Source organism: Epithele typhae (genome assembly GCF_022376455.1).
Source record: "Epithele typhae strain CBS 203.58 chromosome Unknown BXZ73scaffold_2, whole genome shotgun sequence".
Taxonomy (NCBI): Eukaryota; Fungi; Basidiomycota; class Agaricomycetes; order Polyporales; family Epitheliaceae; genus Epithele; species Epithele typhae.
Genome location: NW_025954193.1, coordinates 25469 through 47450, shown reverse-complemented (window position 1 = coordinate 47450; position 21982 = coordinate 25469). Strand labels below are relative to the sequence as shown.

General features: G+C 55.6%; 6 protein-coding genes across 6 annotated transcripts; 3 read left to right on the top strand and 3 right to left on the bottom strand.

Moving 5' to 3' along the window:
• Window positions 1–1381: 1381 nt before the first annotated feature.
• BXZ73DRAFT_73190 (uncharacterized protein) lies at window positions 1382–4841 on the top strand (the record flags this gene model as incomplete). Its single annotated transcript, XM_048021849.1, has 3 exons — window positions 1382–1457; window positions 1873–4291; window positions 4406–4841. The coding sequence occupies 3 exons, from the start codon at window positions 1382–1384 to the stop codon at window positions 4839–4841; spliced, it is 2931 nt and encodes a 976-aa protein (XP_047882934.1).
• A 1114-nt stretch (window positions 4842–5955) lies between these two features.
• Window positions 5956–10534, bottom strand: BXZ73DRAFT_73189 (uncharacterized protein; the record flags this gene model as incomplete). The annotated part of the gene is made up of 12 exons (XM_048021848.1): window positions 5956–6046; window positions 6120–6317; window positions 6345–6511; window positions 6542–6585; window positions 6676–7324; window positions 7921–8043; window positions 8105–8584; window positions 8837–9060; window positions 9238–9597; window positions 9653–10046; window positions 10101–10238; window positions 10349–10534. 12 exons carry the CDS (start codon window positions 10532–10534, stop codon window positions 5956–5958), a joined length of 3054 nt encoding a protein of 1017 aa, XP_047882933.1.
• A 2049-nt stretch (window positions 10535–12583) lies between these two features.
• Window positions 12584–13141, bottom strand: BXZ73DRAFT_38641 (uncharacterized protein; the record flags this gene model as incomplete). Its single annotated transcript, XM_048018236.1, has 1 exon — window positions 12584–13141. A coding segment is annotated over one exon (558 nt), but the record flags the coding sequence as incomplete, so codon positions are not given.
• Window positions 13142–16033: 2892 nt separating this feature from the next.
• Window positions 16034–16633, top strand: BXZ73DRAFT_95935 (uncharacterized protein; the record flags this gene model as incomplete). The annotated part of the gene is made up of 5 exons (XM_048026943.1): window positions 16034–16054; window positions 16108–16146; window positions 16220–16339; window positions 16403–16476; window positions 16528–16633. 5 exons carry the CDS (start codon window positions 16034–16036, stop codon window positions 16631–16633), a joined length of 360 nt encoding a protein of 119 aa, XP_047882931.1.
• Window positions 16634–18395: 1762 nt separating this feature from the next.
• BXZ73DRAFT_73187 (uncharacterized protein) lies at window positions 18396–19615 on the top strand (the record flags this gene model as incomplete). Its single annotated transcript, XM_048021847.1, has 3 exons — window positions 18396–18401; window positions 18456–18479; window positions 18533–19615. 3 exons carry the CDS (start codon window positions 18396–18398, stop codon window positions 19613–19615), a joined length of 1113 nt encoding a protein of 370 aa, XP_047882930.1.
• Window positions 19616–20355: 740 nt separating this feature from the next.
• Window positions 20356–21634, bottom strand: BXZ73DRAFT_95933 (uncharacterized protein; the record flags this gene model as incomplete). The annotated part of the gene is made up of 5 exons (XM_048026942.1): window positions 20356–20373; window positions 20456–20617; window positions 20675–21376; window positions 21429–21452; window positions 21512–21634. 5 exons carry the CDS (start codon window positions 21632–21634, stop codon window positions 20356–20358), a joined length of 1029 nt encoding a protein of 342 aa, XP_047882929.1.
• Between the last annotated feature and the right edge of the window lie 348 nt (window positions 21635–21982).

Genomic DNA, 21982 nt, shown 5'->3' with positions numbered 1-21982 from the left:
TAGTGAATGGATGCTCTGACCATGCAACAGGAATCAGATTAATATATGGCATGGTTGTGGAGGGGTGCAACTAGGGGGTGGAAACGCACACAGCTGCACAGGGAGCCATATATAGTGGTTCACATCAAAACGATACCTAGATCCATTTCTAATAGGGTAGAAGAGAAGGCTGCAAAAGACCGAACACTTATCGGAGGATATGGGGGGTGGCTATTGGGGGATCAAAAGTGCTGTGGCTGAAGGGTAAACAGCAATCTAATCCAGAACCAGATGGTGGTTCTCCGATCGGACTTCAATCCCACTCATTGGAAGGCTATCCACACGTTATAAAACAAGAACCAGGGAATTCCATCCACAATTCCCAATTCTAGCCAATGTCCCCATTGGCCAAAACAGGGGTACATCCATATCTCCACCAATACTGCTCTGATCAGCATGATCTTGGGTTCTCTAGAAAGCTGTTTTATGCCCCTTTTGATTGATACATAGTGCCTGATGATATTCCTGCCCTGTGCTGCACGCCAGGCTGGCCATTTACAGGTAAATACTAGCTATTGCCCCCCATTCCAGCTGCCCAGACCAGCCCAAATGCACCATTCCAGCTTTAGTCACCTTTAGCTACCTATTTACCCCAATTCCAGCCCATTATACCAGCCAAAATGCCCACCCGTAGCACTACCTGCACCAGGCTATTTATAGCTAGGTAGGTCCCAGTGGGTCCCTGGCATTGGTTATTACAGTGTAGGGGAGGTTCTGTCATTACAAACATCACTTTTAACAGCCCAAAAGGGCTCTGTAATAACTCCACGTCACTTTTAACAGCCTAGAGGAGTTTCTGTCATTAAGAATTGCATTTTTAACAGTCCAGAGGAGGCTCTGTCATTAAGAACGTCACTTTTAACAGTGCAGCAGAGGTTCTGTTATTAAGAATTCTGTTTTTAACAGTCCAGGGGAGGCTCTGTCATTAGATATTTCGCTTTTGACAGCCCAGAGTGTGTGCTGTCATTAGATATATGCCTATAACAACCCAGAGGGTGTTCTGTCATTAGAGAGTTCGCTTTTAACAACCCAGAGGGTGTCCTGTCATTAGATATGTTGGTTATAACAGCATAGAAGAAGTGCTGTGATTAGATATTTCACTTTTGACAGCCAGGGGATGCAGCTGTAATAATAACATGACACATACATAGTATTACAGGCCTTTGCAGGCCTGTTATTGTTATTGCTTCACCAGGGTTTTCTACAATGAAAACGTGGTGGGCCTCAGCATAATGGACTTCCCAGGTACCTGGGGGATTGTATTACATCTGTGGTGACCACAGGTGCACCCACCTCTTGCCCGTCTCGCCCTCGCACCATCTCGCACCCTCGCGTCCTCACCATGTGGTTCCCACGTCGCCGTCTCCGTCTCGCCCTTGCCGGCCTCGCCCACGCTGAGCTCGCGTCTCGCCGTTCTCGTCCGCGATGTCCAAGCCTTCCCCACCTCGCCCTTGTCCGCGACGCCTGTCCCCGCGTCATTACCCGCCTTACGCCCTGGTTGCGCCTACGTCGTCCTCCGCACCTCTGCCTTGCACCCCCATCTCCCTCCTGCGCCCACGTTAGGGCCCTTGCCCGCACGCCTCGCGTCTGCGTCACCATCACTCGTCCTCGTCCGTCTCCCCCATGTCCCAGTAGTACCTTTGTTAATGAAATAAATCCATATATTTTCTCTATCACTATATCTTATGTGTGGATCGGCGGGTTGACCCGCGAATGAGCCGGAGCCGGAGCCGCGGCTCCAGCTCTTCCAGCGGATCTGAGCCGTGCGGATCTGGATCAAGCCCCCAGATGTCACATGATCCGTGGGTTCGGATCTGGATCATCTGTGGGTAGATCCGCAAACAGCCTTAGAGCACGCTACGGGACGCTCGTCAACCGTGTCGTCCGCGCGCGTGCGCGAGCTCGAGGACGAGCTCAACGTTCTGAAAAAGCAGATGGCGGCGTTGATGTCCGCGAGTACAGTGCAGGTGCAGCGCGGTGCGACCGCTCCTGGAGAGCCCGCTGCCGCCGTCCCCATCCCTCAGAGCAAGTCGGTGTTTGCACCGACTGTCTTCAGTGCCGGGCCGACCTCGCGGGACAACGCTACGTCAGATCTGACCAAGGACCCGCCTCCACTGGGGCCATCCAGCAGAATTGACCCCTCGGGGCCGCTGGGACGCGCACTCGGACTGAGCACGACCCACGTCTCGGCCCCGACCGCTACGACTGCACCCCCGGTGCATATGCCTGCTTCAGTCAGCAATGTATTCAACATGGCCGCGCAGGCTCAGGCTACCATGGGGTTGGCACCCGGGAACAACGCTCCTCCGGAAGCACCCCGCGTGTACCCAGTACGGAAGCCAAACAATCCCACTAAGTACTCGGGGAAGGCGGATCTCGTCGCCTTCCAACGTTTCGCACAGGAGATTCACGTGTACAACCGGGGATACCATATCGCCCTGGAAGACCAAGTATTCTATGCGTCGTACTACCTGACGGACAGGGTGTACGACTTTTATTTGTTTAACGCTTCTGCGGATCCCGGCCGTTGGACTATGGAGGACTTTTTACGTTCCTTCTTTGACCATTGCTTCCCGGATGACTTCCGCCAGCAGAAGCGTAATCAAATAATGAAAATGTATCAGGGGACGCGCTCCGTAAAGGAGTTCGTGCAGGAACTGACGTCCGCGTACTCAGTACTGAACGAGGACCCCCCGGAGGCCCACGCACGACGCCTGTGGGCCGGTCTTGCAAGCCACATCCAGAGCGGCCTTTGGTTGCGTGACTTGCACATGGAGACGGCCACTTGGGACCAGATTGAGCGGGCTGCACTAGCGATTGAACGCGCCGGCCAGAACAGCCGGGACGCGCGAACACACGACCGTGAACCACACCCTCAACCGCCCACTGGTGGGCAGGACAAGTCACACACACAGCAGCCATCACGCGTGAGCCTGATCGCCCCAACCGAGCGCACTCAGCACGAGAATGGACAGCAGCAGCCCCGCGCATTCACCCGGCCGACCAATGGATGGTCGGGAACGACGCCTAAGAACAGTGGCGTGCTGTCTGTCCCGCAACAACAGCACAAAAAGCCCGTGCAGAGCCACGGAGGGCAACGCGCGGGCGGTAGCAGCAACGGAAAGCCATTGCGGCCGGACTCGAATAGCAAGCCATTGGGGAACAGCCTATCTTGTTACATTTGCGGCAACCCCAACCATTTCCAACGGAATTGTCCCTGCGCATCGAACGTGCCATCGCGATCCAAGGGAAAGCCCCCAGGTCTTCAGACGTTCAGCGTCGGAATTGACTTTTCCGACACTGAGGCGAAGCGCGGACTGGCCGAGACGACGGAGCAGTTGGGCGCGATTCGTCTGAACGCCATAGAATTAGCTATCGAAGATCGTGGAGAAGAGCGGTACTCACGCGACGTTGGGCCTTCATGGGCGACGTTGCAGGATGGGTACCGCGCAGGCGTCCGGTTCTGGGCGTCCTTGGACACGGTGTACACCCTACGAAGTCCGACGCCGGAGCCCTCTCCAACACCCTCAGTCGTCTCTTCAGACGACGAGGACGAGGAAATGCCGGAGCTACAGTCGGCTAGCGAGGACGAAGAAATGTCAGACAACGAGGATGACAAGGAGAGCTCAGAGGACACGTACTACTCTGCCTCTTCTGGCGAGCTATCGGAGAGTGAGAACGAACGACTCTCCGAGCGTGACCCACCTTCAGCGCACCACGTATATCACCCTCCTTCGATGGAGGACGCGGATGACGACACAGGCAATGACGCTGAGGACGAGGACGACTCGTACCAAAGGCGGCTGACTGTCCGACCCATGCCTGCATCCCACGACGTCCATGGCCCCTTTGACAAAGAGGACAAAGTCTTCAGGCTGGCAGGCGAGGACTCCCTCGAGTGGGAAGACGATGGTGGCGACTTGTCGGGGACGGTCATAGCCTGGACGGGCGAACCTGAGAGATCTATCTTCGGCGACGGTTCACGGTCGTCTGTAGAGGACCCTCGCGTCAGCTACTACTCGTTCTTCACGATAGAAAAGGAATTCACTCCGTTCCACCGCCTCGTTCTGCCTTCGCGACCAGATCGAACGGGCGAGCATCGTCGACTGGGCCGGGTGAACTGGCCTGGGCCGACAGACGTCGTGCCGCATTGCAGCACGCTGGGACGATTTGTCTCCACGGCTCTCAACCGCGAGCTGCCCTACCCTGAGGACGTGCGCGCCGTGTGGCTCTTGGAAGAGGGCATCCCGCGGTTCGTGGCATGGCACCAAGATGGGGTGATAGAGATACAAGACTTGTACCTTTCCCTGGGTATTGTCTGCCCGGACGCCGCATTCCTTATTATGCTCTTCTACTTGTCCTGAAGGACCGGGTCCCTCCCTGTGCTCCTGCGCGACGCGAGAGCGATGGAGCAACTCGTAGTTGCGGAGAGCACGACGCTGTGCATCGACGTCCAGATCTCCACGATCCAGACCTGCAGCGCCCCAGTTGGTGGGGTCTGCGCCCTTGCCCTTGAGAGCGCGGTGCTCCTCGCGCGCCTCCCAATCATCTCCCACAGTGGACGCGTCGTCCGACGGGGCGACGTCGTGCATCCGTGGGGTATTAAATTCCACGCGGCGATTAACCCGCTCTTCGACGCGGGATGCGCGCGCGAGCTCCTCGCTCAGCGGCTCGCGCAATCCGTATCCACCCACCGGCGAGATGCTCGCGAGAGCCTCGTTCATCCTCGCATGGAAGCTGTCGTTGGGGTCGGGGTACGGCGTGTGGTATATCTCCGTGTGCTCCTCGAGCTCCTCCGATGAGGACTCGTGGTTGAGGTAGGGCGGTGGCAGTCCGCATTCCTCACCCTCCAGGCTGAAGGAACCTTCTCGCAGTCCACGGTCAAACGGGCGGACAGCGGGGGAAAACGCGCCAGGGGACGTCTCCTCCTGCGCAATGCTATTGAATTCGTACGGGGGTACATACGTGGATATGGAACCAGGGTCGCTCCCAGCCCGAGGCCGAGAGCGCCCGCCCCCAGGCCCAAGGCGACCTTGGGACACCGGGGGCCGCCAAACAGCCGCGAGATACTAGGTGCCATGCTGAACACAGGGGACCGTTCCTCGGGCGAAACCCACGCTCTCGCGTGGAGATCCGACTCAACCGGGGGGCTAGGACCAAGTGCATAAAAGGTGTCATTGCCGATAGTAGGGGTATACTCACCTGAGGTCTCAGCCTGACCGGGGGTATCTGAGCCGGAGTCGTCCTCGTGCGGGAGGGGGGTAAGAGGGGACACGACGAGAAATCCCGAATATTCGGTGCCCGAATAGGACCTGGAACATGGTACTGCCATGGAACCTGTCACGGTCACGTTCTTTGTCTGGTCCGCGCCGGACCGGACAAAGAACAGGAATCATGGTCGGCCCGTGGTCTGCGCCCGCCTGGGGTGGCGTAAGGCATCACGATCCGCCCCCGACCGTGCAAAGAACATGGTGGGTCCACGTAACCTGGCTGACTCATGTTCCGAGCCTGATATGCGCGCCACTGGGTATCATGGAATCGGCCTGGTCTGCCGCAGACCAGGTCATGCCCAGGATTCATGGCCTCAGCCTGGTCGGCCACTTACCAGGTTTTATGTTCGGCACCGAGACGTGTAAGTAGCGCCTTCCTTTTGACTCTCTCTAACCCCGATCGTTAGTGTTTCTTTGCCCTGTAGCGCACAGTTGAGCGCAAGGTCGAGCTTGAATGGGCTTGGCAGCATCGTGAACGAGAGTTCAACGAGCCAGGTACAGAACTTGAGCGAATTCGTGGGTGACAGCGGCATCGAGCAGGTGCCAGGCGGCGATGGGCGCTTTCAAGCCCGCCAGTGCGCTTGACCCTCCGCTCGACCATCGACGCAGCTCAGGTACGTATCCCTTTGCTCGCGCTCACGATATCTCAGTCGAGCGTTCTCCCAGACACGCTCCCGCCCCAGCGATAATCTGTGCCGCGCTCACTACGGTCGAGGAGCTTCACCCCGGAGTAGAACCTTGAGCGTTCTGCGCATGAAGAGGCAATCTTGTCAGTAACGTGCATTGTTCTGTAGTCTGTATGATACTGACTTTCCGTACCGCGTCTTGTAGCGCACGTCCGCAAGGCGCGCTCGTGAATAGTAGCTATGAGAGCTCCGGGTGCCACTGCGCTCGTGGATCTGGAGCCACTGCGCTCGTAGCTCCGGAGCCACTGCGCTCGTAGCTCTGAGCGCCACTGCGCTCATAGCTCTAGGCGCCACTGCGCTCGTAGCTTCCAGCGCAATCGCACTGCGATGCGATTGCGCTGGAAGCTACCGGCCGGTAGCTCCCACTGCAGCAATATGTTCGCCTCCTTGCTTGAGGCTCTGATTAGCTTCGATCCGGGCGCATGTGATGGTAGTCCTATCGCACTGCGCGACGAGTCTGTCTGGTGCCGAAAATTCTGAGGAGCTTGCCAACACCAGGTAGTAGAACGTTGTATACTAGCTAACAGTGGATCTAATTAAACGCACACGGGAGGAATTGTCGCATGCGACGATGGTGATGACGGTCAATTCTGTCGCAAAACATCAGTGAAATTCCGTACAGAAACCAACATGACTTATGCGATCTAGAGCTCGCACGACGACACAACTCTCGTCGATACCGTCAGGTACGTAGGTCAGGCTTGCAAATTGGCAAACTACGTCCGTTGTCCGTACGACGATACTTCTCTCGGATCGATTGTAAACAAGTTTGGTGTCCAGCAAGGGGAATCGACGATAAGGGTCCCATGCTGCGTGTTCGTCGGTGAGAGTGGCATAGACATCCACCACTAACCATGGCTCAACGATGTCCCCCTTTGTCGGTGAGAGTCTTCGATGAAGGAAGATCTGGGAAATCTGACCAGCAAGTACGCTGTCGGGAAGATCCCGATCCGTCGGGTCACGTAAACACACGAAGGAGTTACGGATGTTCTTGTCCCGTGTCCCGAGCGTCGTGCGGTGAACTTCAATCTTCGGAAGTAGTACTGCGTGGAGTGGGAGTTGGACGGTGCCACGGGCAGGTTGTTCATAGAACAAGCTGTAAGCGGATGGAGGCGTATGATTGAGCACGCCGAGAAGTTTGTTGTAGACATCGCGCTCGAGCGTCGCCTTGCAGTGTTTGAACTTGGTGTACAGAGCACGTAAAGTTTCGGCCGATTGCGATGCTGTTGCTAAGGCAAGGATCTCCGCCGCCCTGGTACTACGCGTTGTGTCTTGGAACACAGCGCGGACCGCAGATTTGAGGTCGTCGAATTCTTCGGTGCTAGGCCACTCTACCGAGTCGAAGAGATACCTCAGTTCAGTTCCCACACAGAAGTGATCCATGAAGGTCAGAGGGATCTCCTCTGTATAAGACGAAGAACGCGGTTGATCAGACAGTTATTACTGCACTAATCACAGCTGCAAGACCTACCTATTTTGTTGTTCGTGTTGAGGCGTTGGATGATGCCGTTGAAGCGTTCGAAGGGAAAGCCCCACCAGGCCATAACCGGACCGAACAAGAGGAGACATTGACAAAGATGGAGCGAGAGGTGATGGTTCGGCGAGAGTTTGTGATTGAAGAGCTTGCGGAGACCGATCACGTATTGTAACATGTGAGAGTCGAACAATCGGGCCCGCTCCGCCGTCATCGAGCGTCGGCAAGCAAGGTCGACGGCAACGGCAAGATGGACAAAGTTCTCGAGTATCGCAAGCTCGAGGTTGGAGGCCGTGAACGACCACATTCGAACCAGGGTGATGACCATGCTGATGGTACAAACGGTGCGCCAATGATCGGCCTTCAGCTTTCCGTGAGATTTGCTCCCTAGGTTAGACGGAGGTCGCTCGATCCAAGATGGCAAGTATGTCGATCGGATGTCTGAGCGCACTTGTTGGATGATTTTCGGCGTGAGCACTTGAAACGTTGAGATATCGTCGGACAGATAGAAGTTGTCAGCGTCTTCCGGTAGGATGGGTGGTACACGCAGAGCGGTCGGCGCATTTGATTTTACCTGTCCGTGATGGTTAGATTGTCTGAGGGACGGCGAATATTATACCAAGACATGGACGTACCCATTCTATCAAGGCTTCCGCGTACGCTTTTTTAGTAAGCGCTGTGGGAACGATGTTGTTGGCTTGTGCAAGAGCAACGAGGTAGCCTTTTCGGGCTTTCGTGAGCGAGGACATGACGCAGGAGGCGTCGAGGGACTCGATGATGTATTGGAGCCATTGCTTCTGTTCTTCGGGCGTGTGCTGGGCCAGCTCTCGCGTTTTCTTCCCTTCCTTCTGATCCTTGACGTCAAGCCCCCATACATCCCGGAAGTGGTGGCGAACTTGACCTAGGAACAAGTTGTGCATGGCATCGACAACGGCGTACCTGGTCGGATCCCAGTAAGGGAGGCGAAGGAGTTCGGACCATCGGATGCCATGCTCCTTGAAGATCACCGTGCGTGCGGCGACCGTCGGAGCGTCGCACCATGACCGTGCAATCTCGAAGTGTCGTCTCCAGGTCCGCGTGGCCCACGTCGAGCGCGAGAGATTGTTGATGTCGGACTTCGATTGTAAGCAGAACGAACACATACGTTCTGCAGAGTGGCCGGCAAAACCAGCGGTTTTGCGAAGCGCCGGAAGGTCGCATATCAAGGGGATGATGGCTGCACGAACAAGGCGACCGAGAGGGCAGAGAGACGTCTGACTTATTCGAAGTCCAGACGTCCACAAGATAAGGAAGTCGTCGATGAGTGGTCGAAGGAAGTGATTGAGCTCGTGGGTCAAGGGCTCCCGTGGTCCAGGAATAATGCCCACCAAACAGAGGTTCTCGGGGCGGAATCGTATGGCGAGAGGAAGGTTGAGACAAACGAGGTATATGGAGCCCACGGAGCGAGACTTCCCGGACTGCTTGTTCCCTCCTGGGTTGAACCAGTTGATGTAGAGACCGAAGACGAGGTGAACATTGTTGGAGACGGTCTTTGAGAACGGAATTCCGTTTGGACCGAGGAAGTTCCGAATCGCTGGCGAGTGGAAAATGTCTGTCCAAGGGGAACCAGGTTCGAGGGCCGCGCTTGTCCACGAAGTGGCCAGGATCAACTCAATGGTGGGACGTGAGAACATTTTTGCGATCCAAGAGAGGGGAGACTGGTAAGGGAATGATCGCAGCGGTAGTTGCGCGTTCTGCTGGACCAGAGGCGTTTGACAAGGCGACTCACCAGGTTCGGAATGGGTGCAAAGCGGAGGATATGGGTTCCCGTGGTATTTCGTAGGATCCGGGGGGTATGTTGCACAACACATGGGACACGTTGCATATCGAACGATGGAGGGTTCGATACGTATGTGTTTTGGGACAGTGTCTCTGAGCTCGTTTTTGGTGGTGACGTATTTGTCCGTAGTCTTGTGGTTTGAACGCGGTTTGTAGGCTTTGAAGACTTCGACAGCTGTGAGCCGCACTAGAGCGAGCACGAGGTCGGAGACCTCTTGACTAAGCCCGGAAATGGTGTGTAGGGCCCCCGTGATGATGAGGATAGCAAACAGGAAGGGTCGCATGGAGGGCAGAGGAGTTGGAAAGCGTTCTGCTCAAGTATGAGCTTCATGAATAGTTCTCGAAGAATATCGTGCCATACTCACCCATCCAAAAGACCTGTGGCGTCGCATCTTGGTGTTCGAAAAGTCCCGCTCTCGTCTTCTCTCTCTCCCAGGCGTAACGCTCTAGTGCCAAAGATCCGTCCAGTGCTTTGCGGGTTTGCTTGATGAGTGAACAGCGGCGCGCGTCGGCGTCACGATGACCCAACGGCTTCATAGCGAGGAGACGTGCGAGCGAGCTTTCCAAACTGAAGCGACTATCAAGGAATGCGATGTTTTCTGGATCGCGGAACAGAAGAGGGCTAGGGATGTCGGTGATTGCTGATGGATGTGAGGAGAACTTGAGCGTGGAATGGTTGGATTCCATAGCGTTCATAGCATTGGATACCGAAGACTCCAGTGCGGAGAGGCGTGAAAGCCTCATCGGCGGCGTTTCTCCCTGACGCAACCCAATGAGGATGGATTTCAGACTTCAGTAGGATCCGATGCTCACCTCAATGCTCGAGGGGTCTTCCTCTGTGTCCATGATGTGATCTTCATCGCCGTCCTCCTGGCCGGAACCGTCACCCATCCCAACTTCAGTATCCGTAGCCTCTGCCTCCTCTAGTTCGGATGAATCCACAGGTTCTTCCTAACAAGCGATACATATTTAGCGAACATTCAGCCAGAAGACGCTTGACCACCCACCATAGTCTCCCTTGTAGATTGAGGGGAGGCTGAACGTTCGCTTGACTCTCGTACAATTGCGTGAAGTAAGGCTTCGCGCATGCGGAAGTCGTCATTTGCTTTGGTAAACTGGTCGTCCATCATATGCTTCTTCCAGACATCCAGCCTTTGCTTAGCTCCCTGGCGGATGCTGCCGTCGGGTGCTCTATAGGACTGCAGCCGGCAAACCGAGCATGTACATATCTTCGTCTTCTTCACCATATGATGATGGGACGAGGTGGGTGAGAGAGGGCAAGGGAGTGATGAAGTTGAGAACAAGAAGCAAAGTGGCACAGGGACAGCGCCGCACCGAGTTGCCACTGGGAACAATGGCGTATCAAGTGCAATCTATCAAAGCAAATTTGATATCGGATAGACCGACCGTGGACGGATACCAGCTAAACGTGGAAGACTGGAGCGCCCAAACCGAGCGGCCGCTGACAAGCGCCCGCGAGACGCTTTCGAACTTCGGCCTTGTGAGCTGTGACTACCCCCAAGATTTCGAACTTTCGGTCCCTCTTGTGACGTGTGACGTTCGATTAATACGAAATGGTACAGTAAATGGGTGGACGTACGGATCCAGAAGCACGCAGCGCGCTAATGACGTTCGCCGAGCACCCGAGTGGGAGCTCCGCGATGTGACCTCGATCACTAGTGGGCCGCCGATTGATGGAAGGGAGTGCGACGCACGAGAAGCGATGAGAGGTAGGAGGTAGGAGTGAGGAGACCGGTGTAGGACTCCGAGACGAAGTCCCAGGACCAACGTACCGGAAACGTGTGTCACGCACCCGCAAAGTCCCTATAAAGGATCGTAGAGGTAGAGGTGCTCCTCAGAGCCATCTTCGTGTCTGACTGTTGGAGTTTGGAGAGGAACAGGACACAGATGAAGGGCGTGAGCGAAGAGTAAGTAGGAGGACAAGGTGGGCGCACCAGAACACAGCACTACAGGTCGGCGCAGTATCACCACATAGTATCTGAGCAGACGCTCTGCGGTACAGTCTTGGCATATTGCAGTTGAATGTGGAACGCGAGCAGGAAGCGGAAGAAGTAAATGAGTCGAGAGTGGGCGGTAGAAAAGGCGTGGGCGTACCAAAACACTACGCTCTGCGCCAACGCAGTATCCCGCAAAGTGTCCGAACAGATTATTCATGGTGCGGTCTTGGTGTGCGATAGTTTAACAGCGGAGAAAAGTGGCATTCGAAAGAAGGAATTGAGCGGAGAGTTAGAGGGAGTGACGAGCGGACGTACCGAGATCGCGCGCCTTGCGCTTCAAACAGCTCCATAGATGACCCAGTGCATGCTCTCCGGAAATTTCTTGATGTCCGAATATCGGTAGGGGATAGGAGCGGAACGGAAAAAAGGCATGGGTGAGGAGTGGGCGGGATCGGGGGAGACAGGGCTTGGGCGCCGAAGAAGCGTGCTCTGCACTAGTGTACCACGTCGTAGAGCATCCGAGTGGACACCCCATGCCATTTTATTCATCGTTGGCTATTTGTGGGCCGCAGGCAGCGTGACGCGGAGGAAGGATATGAGTAGAGAGTGCGCGGGGAAGAAGATGCGGGCGCACCCATACGGCGGGCTCTTTGTGGGCGCAATGATCCACTGGGGATCCAACAGGTGTCTCGTTGCGCGGTCTTGACATTTGCTGGTTGGATAGCGGGAAGGCGCGACATGCAGAAGAAGATGGTGAGAAGAGGGTGGCAGGAGACACAAAGTGGGCGCACCAGAACAGAGCATTCGCGTGATGTCCTATGGGTCCGAAAAACTACAGCGCAATCTTCATGTCGGACGTTTGGATGGGAGACGAGAGCGGGGCGCAGAAAAATGATATGAGTGCAGAGTGGAAGTGAGAGATGGAACGAGCGTACTGGAACATCATGTATCGCACTTCAGACCACCCCATGAATGACTCTGGCACGGGCTTTTTGATGCGGTCTTCGTGCTGTCAAAACACCCCATGGAATGTTCTGGCTGAGTTTTTGCCACGTTCTGGATGTTTGGCAGCAGAAGATGAAAGAGCAGAACAAGAGGAGTGAAGTGAGAGGCAGACTCGGCAATGCGAGAGACGTGGCTGTAACTGGCAAAAGTGGCAGACCATCAGCGCACGACGACGTACTCAAGTACTCAATCCCGGCTGGAGGAGAGCTGATCGTCGGGAGAAGCAGACACGAAGGGAACAGGTGGCGTGGTGGTGTATCGTGGTATTAACGTTTGTAATAAGTAGCGACAATTCGTTCAGCGGCGTGACAAGGAAAGCGGGGAAGTGAAGCCCTACGGGGGAGTTCCGTAAATCCACACACTCGATAGGCACGTCGACATCGGAGGTGCCCCCCAATTGTCCATGATCTCCAGTGCGAAGACTCCAAAAGTCATCCCCAGGTCCACAAACTCATGGGAGAGTGGAAACGATTGTGCTCGGGTGCGGTTGTGAATGTCGTAAACAGGTGACCCTAGGAGCACCCAACGTACGTCCTTATGAATCGTTGGTCTTTTGGGTTTGCCAGCGTCAGCGGGTAGCTTCTCGAAGAGCTGCGTGTTCGTCTTGCCATCTACAGCGCCCCATAGATGCATGTTCTTCGGTGCCCGGAGGCGTCCTTCGGGGTCCGTTGCCAGAGTGTCGATGATGATGTGCGTCGGGTGGATCATTTGCGTACTTCGAACACCTATCTGGGCGGGGAGGGAGGGAGGGGCCCAGCAATGTGATGCGTCACGGCTATTAAGAACCGTTCGGGGATCGGTGTTCTGAGCGGAGCTCCAAGGAGCTGCGAAGGCAGAAAAGGAGGTGATCTGCCACGCAATTGTCCCTCCGGCTATGTCTTGAGCGTAATCGGTTGGAGATGGCGGGGAGGAGGCAGAGAAGTGATGGTGAAAGGCGTCCAAGATTAGGCCTTGCGCATGGATCGCGTCCGCGCTGGTATGGCAGAGAAGTACGACGCCTTGGGAGGATGTGGAGATTGTGCACCAACGGGAAAGTTCCGCCCAAATAGCGACAACGATGAGCGCAGCAGCAAACACAACTGGACGGCGGAAGCTGACAGGCCGGTGCGGCTTGGGGGTTTCGTGCTTTGTGGGTGGCGCGAGGCGAGTGGAGGTTCCCTGTTGGAATTGAAGAACCTTGGGCTCTGAGGTTGCCCCTGGTTTCAAATTAAATCAAAACTTCTACATGATGGAGGTATTGACGATTTACCTTCCGGTGCGGACAGACACGCCATCAAATCTTCGCGTAGAAGAAATCTGGATGCCGCAAAGGGATCGTTGACGGTTCTAGAGGTCATGGAGGTGACGACTAGATGGGCGACGTAAATGAAGCGCATTTCTGACATTCTAAAGCAGAGAACCCACATTTCCCACTGCTGTTCGGATCAGTGAATGGTGTCAGGAAGAGGAAGGCAGTGGCGGCTGACAGCGGAGGAGAGGCTCAGATGTAGCGACCATATAATGGTTCTTTCAAAAAGGCTTTGTCTGATTGAGAACCCAGAGCATTCGGAGTGTTCCAAAATCCGACGGAAAACCGAAAACAAATTGACAGCATCGTGTTCGGATGAGATTTCTTTACTATGGGTTGATAGCAGGGGCATGAAAATAGCCCAACGAGCGGCAGGCTTGAAGTGGCGCCAGAGGAACTCGTAAACTCTAGGCAAAAATATGAGGGCAATGAAAAAGATACTCGATACCTTGCAAAAGGTAGAAGAGAGCTCCTGCGGTGCGCAGTTGTCGTCAAGGAGGCGGCGACTGAGGGTGGGCAGATGGCAGATGGCAGGAGGTGAGTGTCACGAGAGGAGCTACCGCAGCCCCGAAGATATTCGACGTTAGAGTCATCATGAGCAGGGTGCTCCCCGACCTCAAAGCATAGAAGAGCGTATTCGCTGTGCACCGGCATCTGCGCTAAGACCACTGCATGCAGCGCGGACGTCGCGGATGACGGCAGGCGAGTGGCTCCGAGAGAGGAGGTGCCACACCTCGGACAGGAATACAGGCATAAGAGGCGCATCAATGAAGATGTCCGTCTAGAAGTATATCCCTGCTACGCGTGAACATCCTCGACAAGAAAACAGCTCACGGTGCACAGATCGCGAGGGACGGTGAGCGAGTGGCACAACAACAGCTACCGCACGGTCAAAAAGATCCTGTTCGAGAGCTGCAATGAGCGGATCGCTTGTTCGCCGTGCTCGCATCAAGTGAAAGAATACCCCCGCTTTTCTCCGGCATACTTGACGAGATAGCAGCCCACGGCGCGCAGATCGCGAGGCACCGCGAGTGAGTGGCGCGAGAGTAGCTACCACGCCCAATACTAGCTGCCGCGCTGTGAGTGGGTCCACCGCTGAAGCTGCGACGCACGGCTTATTCGTTGTCTCGACATTATGACGAAGGTGTTTTTCGCTGTGCGCCGGTGCCCTCAGCAAAGCAGCGCCGACGACTCATTGCGGAGGGGGTCGCGAGGGTAGCTACCCCGCCCTCAAAAGATCCAGCGCACTACAAGAAGTAGGTCACCTACTGCTCTCGCAGCACATACAGCACAGCGCCCGTCATGCGCCTGCATCCTCGACGAGGCAGGACCTCAAGGCGCGGGGCTCCTGAGGGCGTGGGATGCTAGCGGCGTTATCAGAGGAGCTACCACATCCTCGAAGAGTTCTGGGCCGGAGCGATGACGAGCGCTGCCATCGCAACATACGGGGCAGCTCCTAATATGCGCTGATGCCCTTGAAAAGGCAGCAGCTCACACTAGAGAGCGCTTGGTACAAGGATGAATGAAAGATGCTTACTACCCAGTCGCTGTTGAACGGAGGTCACGAGTCGGAGCTCTTTCGGACCCAGCCTCGAGGTCGTGGATAAACCACTACATTAGCGGTGCCACCTGAATGAAAAAGAATAGGTGAGATAGGAGTCGAGAAGTTCAGGCAGAAACAGGGCCGAGGCGACGTACTCTACGTTCGTCCATGCGCGTGGCTGAAGAGAAAGACGCGGTTTTAGCGCCGTCCGGAGCTACGTCCCGGCGGCCTTCCTTGCCGGCCCCGAGAAAGTCGGAGGCTCGGTACGTCCAGCCTGTATGTATCGCAGTATGTAGTTAGTTGTAACATTCATGCAAGAGGTGATATTAAAAATCAAGGAAGACATAGCCAAACTGCCTCCCGTCTATGGGAGGAGAGTTAAAAAAGAACTCGTCGGTCGGGACTCGAACGCGTGGCCTACAGAAGGATCACACCACAGCTCTTACTGTTGCTCCATGCGGTCTTGGTAGAGGGAGGACATTAATGCTTTATATAAATTGTTTTGGTCGGGCAACTGCGATCGACACGCGCGTTTGTTTCGATCTCATCCCGACTTTCTCGGAGTCGCTTCGAACACGTCGAAACGCGCGCCTTCATACAGCGTCTCGCCTCCGTGGCTCCTCTAATCCCTCAAGGCCTCACTCTCACTCTCCTGTCCTCTCAATCTCGTCCCAGCTTTCTCGGACTCGCATCGCACGCGAGCCTTCCCTCTTCTCTCGCAAGCGCCTTCCGTCCGCTCGCGCGCCTTCCGTCCACTCACGCGCGCGCACCTTCCGTCCACTCACGCGTGCGCGCCTTCCGTCCACTCACGTGCGCGCGCCTTCCGTCCACTCACGCGAGCGCCTTCTTCCTCATTCACCTCCGTCGCTCCTCCTCCACATCTCTCGCTCTCACTCCCCTACCATATACTATCTCACTCCCTGCTGATATACCTCCTTCCGATATGCCTCCCATGGCTCAAGAACATCGGGATGTTCGTTTCCCTCGTTCATTCATCCATTACGCCCTTCTGACCTTGATTGACAGTTCCTGCTTGTCATCCTGCGTGGACCTGTGGACGGAGATGTCGCCAGCAAGGACCTCATTGAGGCGAGCACTCTACTTTTGTTTCAATGAAGTGCGGCTGATTTCAGCGCAGGCGCTGCGAGACGGTCTCGGCGCTCGCATCATCGAGAACGCCCATAACATCAGCGCGATGTTCAGCCCTGGCGAATGTCGTTTCGACATCAAGGAAGTCAGCATCGTCAACTTTCATAAGGTACGTCGCTTTCGCCGAGATTCTGTGGCATTCTTCTGTACCTAACATGCGCGACACGGGCAGGCCCATGGCGGCAGCGGGTCCAGGAACAAGAAGGCCAGAAGGCCGAATCAGATCGCTCGCCATGTTGCTCGCAGGTGTGTGGATTTGGTTCTCCTTCTTCGTTGCTCCCTAATGCTCTATTGTAGCCAGGGCTGCGAAGTCGCCGACCTCATTGGACTGAGGAACCATCCCTTGGGGTGGGATGGCCCTGCGTGGACCGCTCTCTGTGCCCGTGACTGGTCTCCGGTGTAGGTATGATTCGAAGTAGATTATGCCTGCCAGGAATGTGGCCATGAATTTGCTAGATCGTAGTGTACAGAACGTGAAGAAGGTAGTATGAGTTTGTTCTTTGCGTTGACACTGAACAGTTCAGGTATCCCGCGTGCGTAGCTAAGCTGTAGTACCGTAATAGGTGCATTGGTAGCTGTACTAAGCGATGATACTTGTAATTACCGACTTGTCACGTTCCATGAATATATTTCGTTGACCCCACTGACTCACGTTTTGTCGTATGACTGTGTTCCGCGTGAACCGCGGTCGCGGGACATACACGCAACGCGAACGAGAAGCAGGACCGGGATTTAGGGCACTGCGCGTTTTTGCGAGGCGCATGTTCTCGAAGGACGTGTCTCGGTGTGCTAGTGCTCGGCGTCACTGTCGTTAGTACTCGTCGCTCCTTGACGCATCGCTCAGGATGTACCGCAGACGCGTTTCGAAACATGGGTGTTCGCCCGCCCGCTTGCCCTGTTCCTCGCAGGCGAGCCGCTTCCGCGCCGCCGCGGTCTCCCCGGCACACGGCCCGTGGAGAGCCTCTTCCCCGGGCACCGCCACCCCCAGATGCCTGAGAGATATTGAATCTTGATCATGGGCTCGGTTCGGGTGCCTGTGAACCGGGTGCCTGAGGACGCCATGACGTCATCAGCGTCTTGAACTGTGTCCCGCATCTGTCGTCCGAGACGCGAGTCGCGCCCGCCGTGACGAGCTGGAGCCATATCTCACCATGGCGGGCGCAACTCGGAGGACGTAGAAAAGAACGACGTGCTTCTCGCGACGCTTGCGAGCATCGGAGTGAAGCCGAGGCTGGGGAGGAGAGAGCAGAGAACGAGGGCTCACGCAAGGCTCACACGGTGATGCGGCAGGCATGCGGCGGGGCTACCATGGAGCAGCGTGTCTCATGAGTTCTACCATCATATTCTTGGCCCACAAACAAGTATTTAGTACCTCAGTAGTGGCTGGCTCGCATGAGAACTGACCTACTCGTTGGCGTCATGAAAAACGTGGAGCGGAAGCTGGTAGTAGCGAGGCGCGCGGCATCACGTGCTTGACACGCACGCCAGATAGATCTAGATCAGAGAGCCCGCGCACAAAGCCTGAGCCCTGCACAAAGAAGCTCCAGCTCATCGCGCCTGGGAAGCCCCCTTGCGGCCTCTCGCGCACAGTCTGTCCCCTCCCCCACAGCCGTCTGTGTGCTCGAGAAGCTCCAGCTCGTCACGCCCATGTCCACCCCCTGTCCCATGGCCGTCTGCGTGCCCGAGAAGCTCCGGCTTGTCGCACGTCGGCGGTGCGCGTCCCCGCGTGCCTGGGAAGCCCCCTCTTCACAATGCGGCCGTTGCTTACAGTGCGTCAGACGTCTTTCTATCCCTTCCGTCTCTTCTCTCTTGAAATACCATCCTTGCTTCAGATGTTTGGTCGTTCAATATCTGGCATTCTGCCGCCTATACACGATAGTTGCCTTTAAAGACACTAAAGGGGTTCAAAGAACACAATGCCCACCATTTCACATATCTATTCCTTTGTCCAATCGAAGACTTCCTCCTTTTCATAGTCACAGGCATTGCGTTTGAGCCTCATCTAAGACCTATAATGGTGCAGGCCCTCCTCTCTGACAGCCCCACCGTACATCTCCATCGCAGCCATATATCGCCGTTGCAACCTCAACTCAGCTATCTTCTCCAACCGACCGTCTACTCCACCACCTTCCCACTCCATCTTCATCATCGTTCCAGTATCGATCATGGACGTGAGTGTGCCAATTTAACGTTTCAGATTGGACCTGATTGTGATATTTTTACAGCACAGGTTGGCTATCATTCACAGGGTACGTTTCCATCACACCTACAACATTACGCATGGAGCGCTGATTCTTCTCAGGTTATTCTATGCGTCGATGCCCCTGAGGAGGTGCAGAACCACATCGACCTTATCAACGCCACCCCAGACTTGGTACTTCCACGCTACGCTCAGGTGTACTTGCGCTGGGAGCGGGGCATTGAAGCGTCGAACGAAGAGCTGCTGCAGCTGCGCCAGCTGCTTCGAATGGTATCGGTCTGGCCCACCGTGCACAAGCTGAGCCTCGACCTCCCAAAGAACACTCCCCCAGACGTGCTTAAGGGCATTGTCTTTCGCGGCGTCAAACAGCTCATCTACGACGGCCCCGCATCCACAGTCTATTATTTCTTGCGTCAGAATCCCTCCATCACCACCCTCACCCTCTTCTGTCCACCCATCGACGCCCCTACCATTTTTGGTATCGCAAGGTTTCCTTCAATTCCATTCCGCCATGCTCCCCTCCTCGACAACATCACGACTCTTGCTTGCCCCGTCGGATGCCTCAAGGGGCTGTCGTTCCCACTCTTCCGACTCGAGGTTCTATACTTGGAGCTGAAGGACGCCGCCGGCATTCCGGTCTCTCGTACCTGTGTTGCTCGCACCCTGCGGGACCTCTCTCCGAAGATATTCCCTCGCATGAACTTTCTGTACGTTCACATGGGTCCTGGCGATCGCCGACTCGTGAAAGAGATTCCAAGACTCTTTCCCAAGATCTACAGCCTGTGCCTGATCTACGCTGGCAGAACTCCTGTAAGCTCGCTCTCCATTCTCCCAAACGTCACTAACGTCGTTTCTTGCAGCCCTTCCCACTCTCCTGGGGAGTTGAACGTCTCGCCATCGCTCGGCAATCCCCGTGGGGTGATGGGCGTCGGTGGCAGCAGGCATTGCGCAAGCTGGAGCTTTTGGAATGCCTGCTCGTCTGCACCACCTCTCCCCTCTTCGTGGACGCCCCCATCGGAGACATGCGGGCTGAAAGGAAAGTTGTACGCCGCTGGACCGGGGTCTCAATCAGATCTCCTCACCCCTCCCTTTACCATATTCTCTTGGCGTATTCTGTGGAGTGCGGTTACTCTCCTGGCATCATGTCGCGGTGGGGTCCTAGTGCTACGACGGCGAAGTGGGTGAGGGCCGGGGTCGTAGCCGTAAACGAGGACGAGGTGCAGCGTATTATAGATCGCTTGCAATATTCCAATGTACTGTAGATAGACGTGCAGAGTCTTTACACATCGTCTCAATGATTTCTTACGCTGATCTCGCTGCAGTGTGACCAGATGTATGGAATTTGGCTAGCACAGCGACTTGGCAGCGCGCCACGGCGTTGGCAGTCGATTAGCTCCAATAGCGCAGCCCACCGCGCGACGCGGTGCCACCCCCCGTGCGCTCGGTCACACAGCTTATGTTTCCAAAAGCGTCGTCACCAAGCCAGTGTGACGGACGATATTTGAAGGTACTTGTGGCCCAGCGTGACGAGACGGTAAATGTCCGTCAACACGCGGTAAATCTCTAAAGAGAAGTAGCTGCCGCATAGGACGCGCCACACTGTGGAAGATGCGCGCGAACAATGATCGATGATCGTGCGCGTCAACGGCCTCCCAGTGCTGGGCGCTCCGAGTATGGTCGGTGCCACAGTGTCGAATACGAGAGGGGCCGGACACACAATTTATCGTGCCGGTTCACTCCGATCACTGTACATGTATAATATCGTTGTTCCAGCCGCATTACAGCAAGCAGTAATGATGTACATAGGATTCAAGGCATCTCCCAATAGCCCGCCATGATGGACCTATTCACCTTCTCACCGCCACGGACAACGTTCACTCGCTTCCAACCCCCCAAACTCCCATCCTCCGATTTCCAGAATGACGCTATCTCCGGTGGAGAGCCTGCCCACAATGGGTATGCGGCGACGATACAGTGAAGAGCGGGGTGAGGAACTTGCATAGCCCCTCCCGCCCAGTGATGCACAAGGAACTCTTCAGCGAGGCGATCTCCGAGGGGGTGAGGCTCCAGCAGGAGTGAGACGGTGGCGAGGGTGAAGGTTTGGAGGGAGGGAAGGGTGAGGAGGATGTGATACCACTCGTCATTGAAGGCGTCCCAGGCCCTGGGGCCATCAACGCTCTGTCTGGCCTGTGTGCGCAAGTAAAGTGAGCAGAGATCGCAAGTGTTAGAAACTCATATACTTACATTTACAAGACAAATCTCCATGAGAGTGAGGTTCCGGAGAGCGGGGAACAGACGAGAGATCTCGCGCATTACACTCACGTCGCTCGGTGCAATCTGGATGCAGAGGTGGGTGAGCTCTGCGAAAATGGCCTTCTGCCCGCAATGAGACGCCATCTTCTGCAGATCTTCGGAGATAGTCGCTTGGCCACTGTTGATGTCAAGGTACAGGGCTTGAAGCCTAGAGAGGGGGAAGTGAACGTCGCGGAGAAGAGCGACGGGGCAGAGGAGGTGATCCATGGTCATAAATGGCGCAATTGGTTGAAGGGAATTCGGAATGACGGGACGGTCCAGGCTCAACCAGCGAATCTGAGGATGAGCGGACAAGAAATTCTCTATGACGGCGTGAGGGGCGTTGGTGGAGAACTTTACGAGGTTGGGGAAGTCGATGTTGATAAAGACGTCGGAGGTGGCATCTTTAGGGAGGAAGAGTTGGAGGTGTTCGATGTTGTGAAGGAGACCCAGTAGACGGCGCAACAAATCCAAGGACACGCCGACCTCGGTCTTGAGGTTGATGTATGCCTGGCGAAAGCGGTCCAGGGGAACACCCTCGGTAGCTGAGAAGTTGAGGCTCACGAAGGCCTCCGAGTGAAGGCTCACGAAGGCCTCCGAGTGAAGGCTCACGAAGGCCTCAACTTCAGCCACCGTGTCGGCGCAGAAAAAGGTCTGTGAGAAATTCGGTAAGAAATTCTTACTCGCAGAAGAGAGACAGATGCACCTGATGGATGTCGGCGAGAATGGTCTGCGGGATATAATTGAATCAGCTTGTGGTCGTTCAATCTCTATATGGGAGACACTCACCTCCATGGCGTCGGACTGGGTGGGGCTGGTACATCTTCGGAAACAGACGCGGTGAGATTTTATACGCTGTCTGTGCGTGAAGAACGTGGCTGGTTCAGAAAGCGCGCTCAGTTCCTTTGTCATCGGAGTCCGGATGCAGCATACCTTTGTGAGGAGGAGGAGGAGGGAGTTCAAGGGAGCGCAACTCTCCGCCAGGTACCTTTGTGCATCGCGATACCACTGAGTGCACCTTCGTGCACAATAACACAGTGCGCGCGGGGCGCTCGTACTCCACATGCGCGCTCTACGGGATGCAGTTTCAACCATGAGCAGTGCAGCTACGTGAGGTTGAAGCAGTCCAGAAAGGTTAAACGTCTACATTATGGTCCCGAGGACGCGCAGCGCTCTTAAGCATGGCCTCAACGTACGCCTGTGGAAGGAGGCTGGTGAGTGGCAATTCCCAAGACGAAGGCGAAACCCAAGCTTCACAAC